Raw genomic sequence first — 11,477 nt, forward strand, 5'->3', positions numbered from 1 at the left:
CGCCGGTGTCGACGCAGAGCGAGCGAGCATGAGCTACAGCCAAGGCGGCTACGGCCAGCCAGTGACGAGCCAAGTGCCTGGGCAGCCATACCCTGCAGGCTACCGGGCTCCACAGCCAACGACATATCGAGGGCCAGCTCCGAGACCAGCTGCGCCCTACGGTGCCTATGGCGCACCTGCCGGCTCTCTCAGGCAGCCTCCCACGCCAGGCTTTGGCTCAGCGCAAGCTATCAACGGAGCGTACGGATCAGGGCAAGGGCGTCAAGCAACGTCTGCCGCTCAACAAGCGCCTGCGACAACGACACAAATTCTTCAGCAGCGATACGCTGGACAACGTAGGCCGCCCGGCTTGCTGTCACTCGTAGCTGACAAGGCGTTCATCATTGCAGCGATATACAACGATCAAGGGTCTGGCAATAGACTCACACTCTCCCTGCGCTGCGGATTGACAGAGGAAGTCGATTTCGCGTTAGGCAGGCTGGCAGAGATCTCTCAAGCCGACCCAGATTTGCTCCCCCTCAAGGATCTGCCGGGCATGCTAGAAGCTCTGCTATCGCTGATCCAAGACGCCCTGGTCGAGCACGAGCAGCTCGTCAAATATGCACACTTCAGTCGCGCAGAGCCAAACGCGGTCATTCGGCGAGGGCTAGAGGCTGGCTTGAATATTCGCAATCTCGTTCTGTCGCGCAAGAATGGTCAGCAACTCGCATCTAATAGACGGCTCTTTCAGTGTCTTGCAGACATACTCGAAGCCAAAGGCGACGCAACGTTGCCCGATACCCCAGACCTGACCGAGCTGAAGGTGTACGCGCTCGATATCCTAGAAGTCATCGGCTCGGTCGTAGAGCTCGTCGATCCTGCCAAGAGCCGCCCGGAAGATCCAGCTGCTCGCTTCTTTCCTGTGCTCGTTCAGCTCACTCAGTCATCAGATCGAGCTCTCGTGCTTGCTGCCTTCCGTGCCTTGTCTGTCTTTGCCCGCGAGGATTTCAACGAGGATTTCTTCACTTGTCGACCAGCGAAAGACAGAGCGGTGGGGGATGTCGGGAAGAGCAACATCAAGGATCTGCTCATGGTGCCCCTCAATCGCGCTCTGGAGCTTCTGCCATTGAAAGACGCAGATCTCGTCCTAGCAGCGCTGGAATATGTATACGATCTCACGAGCAAGCCAGCGAATGCGACATTGATCGTTCGCCGGCCGGACATCCTAGCCATTCTTCGGCTCCTACTCGCTCGATTTGGCCACGGTGGCTTCCGCGAGACCTGGCAGGTCGAGAACAAGAGCACAGCCACAAGGATGATCAGCTATGGACCCATCACACGCGCAGAGTGGTTCAGAGACGCAGGCGACACCTCACTGAACCCTCGCGAACTCATGCGACTTCTCGAGGTCAAGGAACCTCAGAGAGCAATAGATTGGTAAGCTCCTAGCCTGCTGTCGGTCTGAAGATGCTCATGCAGCCTTGCAGGATGAGATCGGTATTCACCTCGGACGAGATCGGCGAGGTCACTCAGGTGAATTTGTGGAATGCCTACCGAGCTGCATTCGAGCAATTTGCTGCGCAATACGCCATGCTTCCTGCTGCAGATGTCATCAAACATACAACAGACGCTTTCCCTGACGCCGTACCGATGGTCCAGATGCTACCCACAGTCGGAGCTGATGGCCGGCCTGAGAAGAAGTTTGTCATCAAAGGTATCAGACCTCGGACGAGGATAGGTGCGCTCACGTCGCCGCTTCAGTTTGTCGAGCTGAGCAGGAAGCACGTGGACAGATCTTGCGCGAGTGTATGCTTGTCAATGGCGAGATTGCAAAATGCAGCCGGGCGCGACGCCAGACCAGCTATACAGTCACATCAAGACGCACTTGTACGGCGACTTACCAGCGGAGCAGAGTCCGCAAGACCATCTGCGATGTCAATGGTCAGACTGCAAGTTTGCGTCGAGCAGGCCAGCAAGCACACCCCTCTCGGCCGTCGAGGTCGATCTACACGCGCGAACGCACATACTAACCGGCTATCAGCAAGCTCAATTGCCGCCTGAACCTGCCGCTCCGACTTCGTCAGGACCAGCGACAGCGTTCGACTATACGATCTGGTCTGCGGCAATGAATGATTCGGGCGATTTGACCGGTCCAGCACTGATCGCAGCACTGATCGTACGCAATCTCGCTCGCTCGATTCGCACGGCCGCTGTGCGAGCTTACTCAAACACGAACGACAAGTACGGCAATGGTATCAGCTTTCAAGGCCGCACGAACCCCGAAGCGGACCAGGAGCAGGAGCAGAGTGAGGGTCAAAGCGAATTCAAAGCGATTGCAGATGCAGGCCGAGACGCGCTCGCTAGTCTCGAGCCTCAGATCGTCGAGTTCTGCTCATCCAGCCGGCCCCTCTCACAGTACTGTGCAGATATCCTGGAGTCCATCTCGGCGGTCGAGCGACTCGTTGCTCAGTAGATGATCCTGTTGTCGCGTTGCAAGTGGTCGCACGTCGCACCGAAGGCAGCCTCATCTTCGGATTTTCGCAGGACAACGAGCGAGTCGTCCTGTCTCTTGTCTCTGCTCACAGACACAATCAAGATGAACATGCCGAGCATCGACGATGATTCGAGTGTAAGACCTACACATGCACACGTCTCTGCACCTTGGCTCACCGCGCCTAGCGTATCCCGTCGCAATTCAGTCAGCCACTCAGAGGCTTCCTCGCTCGGCGGTCACATCTCCATGGCCTTTCCTACCGCACCTCCTCGCTCGATCGCGCCGCTGAGTATGCCACAACCACAGCTTGGGCCACCTTGGCACTACGAGTCCTCGCAACCCTCTCCCTTGTTTTCGGAAATGCCGCTATCAGAATCGCCCGGAGGACGCAGCTCGCATGCCAGTGCTAGCTTTCCGAGCCATCCCGAGTGGCATCAAGACTACGCATGGTCGGGAACTCGACCGCAAGCGCCAATGATCGTCTCAAGCGCGCCAGATGCCATGCACTCGATCATGCTCAATCCCTGCATGGCGCCTCATTGCCACTATGGCCAGCCTTGTGAGCAGCAGGACAATCACAGCAGACATTACTATGGCTCTGTGCCCGCTCCGGCGTGGTGTTCACTCAATCCTTGCCAGCATCAAGTTTGTCGCGATTGTGGCTCGGCTGTCATTACGTCCAATACCAAGCCTCTCCCCGTTTATCCAGCCTATGATCTCCCTTACGCGGGATCGCCCGCTCCAGCAGCAGAGCCCATGCCAAGTCCGCTGCTGTCTGCTGGTACGACTAGCGCTACTCAGTCGCCTGCCCTATCGATGAGAGCCGGCTCCAGCTCGGTCTTTACCTCGCCAGAGATGTCCACTCATGGTGGCTTCGACCAGGCGCTCATCCAATCTGGCGGAAGTGACCAGAACCAGCAGACATGGTATAGCCCGCAGCCTTGTTATCCTGGTCAGCTTGGTGCACACCATTGCTTTTGCGGTTCGCCAGTCTTCAGCCTTGAGGCGGTCTGGCAGCAGCCACAATATCCGCCTATTCAATATCAACACGAAACCATGCCACCGCCTCGCATGACCCCGAGCGCACCTCTTCCGATGAGTCCATCACCTGTCGGGCCGTCCAGTCAGGTTCTACCGCTAGATCGTACTCCCTCGGTATACTACGAGTCTACACGATCGAGCTTGCCTTCGCCCGTCGAGATGTATACTCCCGGCCACTTTCGTGCTCGTGGCAACAAGAACAAACATCGACCCTTGCCGCGACCAAGACTCGGTCTTCCACGAACGTCTCAACAGATCCAGCAGGAGATGCAGAACGGCACGCATCCCAGTGCAGAGTTCCTGCGCGAGTCACGCGTCTTTGGCTATCGCACGGCTAGAGATCTCGGCACGGCTACCTGGCCAGTGGTATGTCGAGTATGCCAGACATCCTTTCAAGCTGACATGTCTGTGCGAAGCTCAAGCTTGAGGGCATCGACAAATCAGTCACGCTCGCCGATATCGAGACTTGGCTACCTTCGGCTGTTCTCGCTCCTCAGAATCTACTCGCTCACAGTATACACTTTAACATCCAATAGTAAGCATGATCGTCATATAAGCAGCAGAGCACTGACTCGTCCAGCAGTCACACTGGTATCACCCTGCCGGAGCTCTACATTGAAGTTGCCTCGATGCAAGCCGTCGATGAGATCCTCGCGAAATGCCAAGGGCAAATGCTGAAAGGCAAGAACATCTCGATCGACATGACTACCGCCGTCGAGCTTATCTCCAAGGTCTGCTCGCATCGCTCTTGCAAGCATGCCGGGCTGACGGATTGCGCGCAGCTTTTCGCACTCTCCGCTCTGCATCACACCCGTCCCGAGCCTCACAACGTCCTCAGCGAACTGCGCAAACTCCAGCTACTGTGTGCAGACGCAGTCAAACCGAGCAAGGAGAGCACATCGCCGCGCGAGCGGCCCTTCTGTTTGTGCCTCGATCATGCTGTCAGCCACACTGACAGTTGAAGCAGATCACACGGCGAGCCTGATCTGCAAGGTCAGTCTGCAGCTGCCATCTTTGACGATACGCTGACTTCTGTATAGTATCCTTGGTCAGTGCCGGCCTATGCAACGCAGAAGCAGCAAGAAGCTGTCTTTGATACAGCCATAGGTTCATCACGTCGCGTCAGGATGCACACGACCTGGCTGATCATTGTGTGACTAGTCGCTCTCCGGCTTGCGCAAGAGCATGCGTCGGTCTTGCGCTGTACCGATGGCATCATCTCGGCGTTGCTTCGAAGCGTCTCTCAAAGCTCGGGCAAGTCGAATGTGATCGCTTATCGCACGTCTCACGTGCTCGGACAGGCTTGACCAAGGTGCAAAAGGAGCTTTTTGCTGATGCCGTGCGTTCGGTGAGTCTGGCGATGACAGCTTGGTCAGAGCTGACAAGGAGGTTCAGCCGCCAATTCCAAAAGGTAGCGAGCCCGTCGGCAATCCACCCGGATACAGATCGCAGGATGCTCGACGCGGCAAAAGCAAGCGGCGCGGTCACGCTCGCTCGCACGGCTCTGGTCAAGCCAGAGGCACCTCAGCTCAGTTTTAGATATGGATGGGATCAATGTATGAATGTATCACTGGTCGTGCGGCTTCGTCTTAGTTGAACATCTGCATGGAGTACATCTCTCTCGCGATGGGCTCTCTCAGAACTTCCTGAACGCCTTGGCGGCGGCCTTGTTCTTGGAGACTCGCAGCACGGTGAATCTGACGGTCTTTGAGATCGGGCGGGTCTCGCCTGCAAATAGATGGATCAGCTTGACAGTCCCACCCTGCTCGCTCGCAAACACTGACCGACGGTGACGGTGTCGCCAATTTCTACTCGGAATGCTGGCGAGCAGTGCACAGGGATGTTCGTGTGTCGCTTCTCGTATCTCTGCAAGCTCGCGCAGTTTCAGCATGACAGCCCTTGCCCTGGACACGCTGATCGACGCACAGAGTACTTTGGGATGAAGTGCAGGTAGTTCATGCGCACGACAATCGTTCGTGTCATCTTTGTCTTGATCACTTCGCCAGAGAGAATACGACCGCGAACGGAGACGCTGCCAGTCCACGGGCACTTCTTGTCGATGTAAGTGCCGTTGATGGCTTCTTGCGGTGTCTGTCACATCAGGTGGGAGGTTCAAACGACGCTCGCTGGATACTAGCTGGCACCGACCTTGAAGCCGAGGCCGACATCCTTATACCATCGCTTGGCTTTGCTCGACGCCTTTTTGGTCGTCTTCACTTTAGCATTGTTGAAGATAGGCTGCTTCTGGAACGCCTTTTGATCTTGCGCAGCTTCCATCTGTGGACGTCCAAGCGCTCAGCTCGAGCTCAACGTGGCTTGCGGCAGCTGTACCTTTGCACGAGTAAGGTAGAAGTAAACGGCTCAGCCACGACTCGTCAAATGAAAACAAATGTGGTCAGATGAAAAGACGCCTTCTTTGAGCGAATCGTACTCGACGAAAGTTCGCGATCGATGACAACATCGTCGATAAGTCGAAACCACGTCGACAATATCTTGCCGCTAGTGCAATGAGCTGGCAGGAGAATGAGACTGGCTTTGCCCTGCCGGAAGTGCCCGGCGTGGGCAACAGCACGCACTTCTGTCATGAGTGCGCGAGATCGGTCAGACCGAGCAATCCGACTGCACCCACGCCGACATGCCCGCTTTGTCATGGCGAATTCTTAGAAGAGGCAAGTCATGTCACTATCTCTGCGGCATGATCAGCATACAGATCGCCCCTGGTGCTTCTTCGTCGTCTGATCGCTGCAGACCATGAGGTCACACGAGCTGACTGTTGCTGTGCTCAGATCGAGGGTGCCTCGGATGATCCAAGACAATTCGATGCACCGGGCCCGTTCGCAATGTTCAATACACCGTCAGGAGGTCCAGAAGGCGAGCCGTCAGACAATGAGACGCCGACGCATCCCTTCGGCGCCCTATTACAGCATTTCTTCAGTATGGCAGGCGCACCAGACAGTGCGCGACCTGCACAGCCTGCCACGCCTGCAGGCAACGAGAATAGCCCAACGAGGACATCGAGTGATCCCCGGAGAGCCGCTGCCGACGCCGCTGAGCGCCGCGCTCGAGGCGAACCACTTCAGCCGGCAGCAGATGACGCGACTGCCACCACAACGAGAACAGCTACCTTCACCTTCGAGAACGGGCGCGGCGTAACGATGCATGGCACTCTAGACGGCGACGGATCAAGAGACGGTGCACCTGTGCCTGTGCGCCAGCTGAGCGATTTCCTCGCTGGCGCTTTTGGTGCTCCTGCCGCAGATCCAAGCGCGCCAGGCGAACAGGGCGAGCGACGAACGGATCAGCCGACAAGCTTTTCCGAGCAGCTACTCGCCATGCTGGGCATTCGTGCAGAAGGCGGTGCATTCCGCAGTGAAGGCAGCGGCTTCCAGTTCTACTTTGGCGGAGGCGGCAGGATGGGTCAATTTGGCGATTACGTATCAGAGCAAGGGTTGCAGAACGTCTTGACCGAGCTGATGGAGCAAGCGCAAGGTCAGCATGGTCCTGCGCCGGCTACAGAGGAAGTCATCGCAGAGCTGCCGCGCTGCAAGCTCACCACTGAGATGCTAGCGCACGATACGATGACGAGCTGTCCGATCTGTCAAGATGACTTTCAGATTGACGAGATGGCGATCAAACTGCCCAAACCTTGCAATCACGTCTTCCATCAGGATTGCTTGACGCCATGGCTCAAGACATCTGGAACCTGTCCTGTCTGTCGGTATGAGCTCGTGCCTCAGCCTAGTCACGCCAGGCCAGATAGTGGTGGTCCACACACCCCTCGGTCGCCAGCCGTGCCGAACGAGCACAGACCAGCGAGTCTCTCTCCGGTCGTCGAAGGCAGCCGACTGCCAGGCGAATTCCCATTCTTCCAAGGGGCTATCAGGCCGCCCGCACCAGGGCCCCGACCGCCGCAGAACTTACCTCCGCAGGACGACGTCGATTGAGTCGGGCGAATACTGACGGCCAACACTTCAGGTAGCTAGTCATGTCTACAGATCTCTGTTGTTGTTATGGATGACATGCATTGTCTCTGTTGGAATACACACAGCCTCATTCATCGATGCGCTCGATCGTGGGCGAGACGCTACGTTCGCGCTCGCTAGCTCTTGGAGAATTGTCCGTCGGCTCGGCGCTCGACGAGCGAGCAGACTCGGCGGCAGCGCGTGCAGCATGACGCTGACCACCTAGACTGTTCGTCACGAGACGATTGCCTTCTGCGCCGATGCGATTGCGCACAGGTGACGTGGGCGGAACAGCTGCAGGTGGCGATTCGCCTTCGGCTTTGCGAGGGCTAGTAGCATTGCCTGCGCTATTGCTGCGGCTCATGATGGGTGGCAGTGGCGTGCCTCCGACGGAAGCAGTCGACATGTTGCGGCCATGAGCTGCGCGTTTAGCCCGTCAGCTCTCGCCATCAATAAGAGCCTGCTGACATACATGGGCGGCCGTTTGCGAATGACTCTTTGCGACCGTGCTGCGTACCGCCGACGGTGCTACTTTTGCGTGAATGGGATGCATTCGAGCGACTGCGAGGACGTGTCTGGACAGATTGAATAATATTGGCTGCGTCGTCGCCTCTGTATGCGCGTAAAGTGGCAGGAGGCTTGTCCGGGTTGGTCAGATGCGTGATAGATTCGGGCAAGCTCTCATCCCAGCTTGCAAGCAAAGTGAGATAGGCTCTTTTGCAGACGCCAGCATCGGCAAAGATGAGCAGACAAGTCTCGTCGTCAACCCATTTGATCTTGTAGCCGCCTCGATCGTCTTCCCACTCGCTGAACAGTCCCTGTCAGCGCCCTCCACGTCAGACACCGCAAGGAGGGACTCAGTGTCGAGCCCACCTGGATGTCCTTGGTCTTGAGCTCGACGGAGAAGCCTTTGAGTACCAGGATGCGTGTCGGCTGCGGTAAGCCGGCCGTCGGCAGTACCGAGCTTGACGCTGCGGGCGCAAATCCTGACGGCGGAAAGGCCGGTATGGACGAGAACGAAGATTGATGATGATGCGTAGGCACGAATTGGGTACCCATCTTGGCACTGCTCGTCGTGATGTGCAAGCCTCGAGCGACGTTGGTGGACAAAGCGCGTCGACGTCACGCTCACTCAATATAAAGTACGCGCCTAGCACAGCGCAGACGCATCTAGGCCATCGATGTCGAGCATACAACAATCAGGAGCCAAACTTGAATGCTGGCTTACTGGCACCTGTGTCAGGCGCGCCAAATGTGAATGCAGGGGTCGTGGTCGCTGCGGCAGGCGTGCCAAAGGTGAATGGCTGAGCTGGGCTAGAGGCAGCTGCAGGCGTACCAAAATTGAATGCTGGCTTTGCTGCTGGTGTCGCTGGCTGTGCTGCCGTCGCACCAAATGAGAACACTGGGGCTGCAGGTGCTGCTGTTGGCGCAGTAGAGGCTGCTGGCTGACCTGGCGGTGCAGCGCCAAAGTTGAACGGGCTTGCCGAGCCTGCTGCAGGGGCCGCACTAGCAGTGCTACCAAAGTTGAAATTGGGCACGCTTGGTGCAGACGCATCTGTTTTGCTCGGAGCTGTGGACCCGAAGGAGAAGATAGGCTGCGACGCAGGCTCATTCTTCTTATTGGACTGCGCCGCCGACGCGCCGAAATTGAAGATCGGCGCGGGGGACGTTGGTTTCGGAGCTGCTGCTGCGTTCGATGGCGCGCCAAAGCTGAACATCGGCGCAGCTGGTGTGCTTGGTTGAGTTGGCGTAGAGTCTGCCTTGGGCGCTGCGGGCTTCGTGGGCGCATCGAACGTGAAGACGGGAGGCTGACTCGTCGTTGCAGGAGCCGTTGACGGTGTGGTTGCGGCAGGTGCGGGACTCACAGTCGATGTCACAGCGGCTGGTGCAAATGAGAAGGAGGTCGCAGGCTTGTTAACTTCTTCCTTGGCCGCAGCGCCGAAGGCGAAGATGCCAGGAGCAGCGGTCGGGGTTGCTGCGCTTGCAGTCGGCAGCGGGCTAGGCGCTGATGCAAGCGCGAGCGCTGGCACTGGCACTGGCACAGGCTCGTTCATGGCAGCTGACTTGACGTAGTCTGACATCTTCAGCTTGCCGAAAGTACGGGAGCGAGGCAGAGCCGGTATCTCCCTAAGCTTCGACGGATCTTCCAGCGCTGCCCGAACCTTTGACAGATTCCGACTGTCGCTCCTCAATGGACTCGATGGATTTGCTATACCGCTGGCTAGACGAAGACGTCCGTTGGCGCCAAGAAGACTGGACATGCTTGGACTGTTGACGAGACTAGCAGACACCGATGAGAGTCTGCCTCGCAATGGCTTCCCTGTGCCTCTTGTGAAGAAGGAAGAATTGTCGCTCATGTCCATCTACTGGAGTATTAGACGCTTGCGGAATGACGGACAGCAGGATACTTACAGAGGCCGGACTGGAAGGCCCATTTTCGATAGGCGACCTCGCCGTGGTGTGTGGGCTAGTGGGAGCATCGTCTGGATCTGGCTGCCAGCCTAGGACTTGCTTGCGCTTAGCTTCATCGTACTCAGCCTCGGTGAGCCACTTCTCGACGAGCACCTTGTGCATCAGGTTTCGATCTGGATGCTTCGAGTCTGCAGGCTGAAGGCAGGCAAGAAGTCAGCGCTCGATCGAGCACAACTTCCGACGAGCACACCATTCGAAACTTTGGCTTGACTTCGCGTATGAGCACAAGTTTTCTTTCAATACCGTCAGAATCCAGACGAAATCTGTCGCCATCTGCATTTGTCCATTCTTCGCCGGCCTTGCGCTTGACGTCGCCCGTGACCGTTGTCTTTCTGGCCTGTTTTGGACTTCGCTTTCGTGGTGATGGGGTTTCATCAGGCTCGTCGCTTGCTTTTCGTTTGCTGTGTTTGCTCGGACTTGCGGGCCTGCGACGAGCTTGTTTCTGTGGCGAGCTCGCTTCTTCGTCCTCATTGTGCTCCTTGCGTTTTCGTTGTCGTTGTTGCGTACCCTTCTTGGAGGGAGGTACATCGTCTGCGCGAGTAGACGCAGGGTCGTCGTCGTCCATGTGTCGATCTGCCCATTGCGCTTCTTCGTCATTCCCATCTGTCTCGATGCGTCGTCTGCGCTTCGTCTCGACTTGCTGAGAGCTGTCTGTTGCATTGTCGTCGGCAATCATCATGTTAGCATCACGTATCCTTGAAGCAGGCGAAGGCGGTACGCGCATTTGCATATTGCGGCGCATCATCGCGGGCGAGACATAAGAACTTGCGAATGAGTTCTCATAGGCTGGCAAGTCGCGTCGTGCAGTCGCACCGATTGCTGCATTCGAGCGAGATGGCCACTCTGCCACAGACGGCGATGCGCGTGGAAATTGAGCGTCTCGTTGCGGCGATACTACAAAGAGATGAGTTCATCATCGGCTTGTAGTCAAAACAACGCACATGGACGAGCCGAGAGAACGTCTCTCACGGGCGACATGTAGGCGGATCCACGAGCCGAGCCGTTTGGCGAGCGGTAGCTCATGTGTCGTGGTGTCGAGGTGCCCGAAAGAGGATAATTCGAAAGATGTTGGCCCAAGCTCGGTCGGTGAGAGCGCTGAGGTGTGTCTACACCTGACTGCGGTCTTTGCATGCTGGGCACAGCGTTGGTGGTCGCAGCATCCCGTCGCTCTTGCCGTCGTTTTGCTTCTACATCTGCAATGGCCAACTTCCACGGCCGCCTGTCCTTGTCAGGGATGCCTGCCCTCCTTCGTTGAGCCAGTAGAGATGCTCTTGCTCTTCTCTTGCCCTGGAACACTCGCCAGCGCTGCCTGATGACGATGCTTGCGACTAGGATGAGCAGAAGCCAGAGCCATGCTGGCAGCAGATCCACGAGCTGTCGCATTGTCGATCTCTGGCCCAAATTGCCCTTGCGGTGATCCAGCACCTCAATATTAGGCCGAGACATGATTGACGACGCACGAAGCCCCCGGAACAGCTGAGTCAAAGGCGCTGAATGTGACGGAGGTTGAGACGACGTCACGCTTTCGC

The 11,477-nt window shown here is 57.1% G+C and overlaps 5 protein-coding genes across 5 annotated transcripts; 3 read left to right on the forward strand and 2 right to left on the reverse strand.

The window, feature by feature from the left end:
* Window positions 1–28: 28 nt before the first annotated feature.
* L969DRAFT_91553 (uncharacterized protein) lies at window positions 29–2,452 on the forward strand (the record flags this gene model as incomplete). Its single annotated transcript, XM_014715239.1, has 4 exons — window positions 29–335; window positions 390–1,416; window positions 1,467–1,717; window positions 1,773–2,452. 4 exons carry the CDS (start codon window positions 29–31, stop codon window positions 2,450–2,452), a joined length of 2,265 nt encoding a protein of 754 aa, XP_014570725.1.
* A 123-nt stretch (window positions 2,453–2,575) lies between these two features.
* L969DRAFT_91554 (uncharacterized protein) lies at window positions 2,576–5,053 on the forward strand (the record flags this gene model as incomplete). The annotated part of the gene is made up of 9 exons (XM_014715240.1): window positions 2,576–3,880; window positions 3,931–4,049; window positions 4,098–4,245; window positions 4,297–4,435; window positions 4,482–4,507; window positions 4,555–4,621; window positions 4,676–4,768; window positions 4,816–4,862; window positions 4,910–5,053. The coding sequence occupies 9 exons, from the start codon at window positions 2,576–2,578 to the stop codon at window positions 5,051–5,053; spliced, it is 2,088 nt and encodes a 695-aa protein (XP_014570726.1).
* Window positions 5,054–5,120: 67 nt separating this feature from the next.
* L969DRAFT_83955 (uncharacterized protein) lies at window positions 5,121–5,946 on the reverse strand. The gene is made up of 5 exons (XM_014715241.1): window positions 5,846–5,946; window positions 5,663–5,791; window positions 5,441–5,605; window positions 5,299–5,380; window positions 5,121–5,242 (listed from the first exon to the last, which is right to left on the reverse strand). Exons 2-5 carry the CDS (start codon window positions 5,789–5,791, stop codon window positions 5,151–5,153), a joined length of 468 nt encoding a protein of 155 aa, XP_014570727.1. The 5' UTR covers window positions 5,846–5,946; the 3' UTR covers window positions 5,121–5,150.
* Window positions 5,947–5,966: 20 nt separating this feature from the next.
* L969DRAFT_83957 (uncharacterized protein) lies at window positions 5,967–7,561 on the forward strand. The gene has a single exon (XM_014715242.1). It carries the CDS (start codon window positions 6,451–6,453, stop codon window positions 7,456–7,458), a length of 1,008 nt encoding a protein of 335 aa, XP_014570728.1. The 5' UTR covers window positions 5,967–6,450; the 3' UTR covers window positions 7,459–7,561.
* Window positions 7,562–7,564: 3 nt separating this feature from the next.
* On the reverse strand, window positions 7,565–11,394 carry L969DRAFT_43476 (uncharacterized protein; the record flags this gene model as incomplete). The annotated part of the gene is made up of 7 exons (XM_014715243.1): window positions 7,565–7,896; window positions 7,949–8,294; window positions 8,350–8,564; window positions 8,705–9,839; window positions 9,889–10,083; window positions 10,139–10,842; window positions 10,890–11,394. 7 exons carry the CDS (start codon window positions 11,392–11,394, stop codon window positions 7,565–7,567), a joined length of 3,432 nt encoding a protein of 1,143 aa, XP_014570729.1.
* Window positions 11,395–11,477: the final 83 nt, after the last annotated feature.

The sequence above is a fragment of the Mixia osmundae genome, assembly GCF_000708205.1.
Source record: "Mixia osmundae IAM 14324 unplaced genomic scaffold scaffold_1, whole genome shotgun sequence".
Lineage (NCBI taxonomy): Eukaryota > Fungi > Basidiomycota > Mixiomycetes > Mixiales > Mixiaceae > Mixia > Mixia osmundae.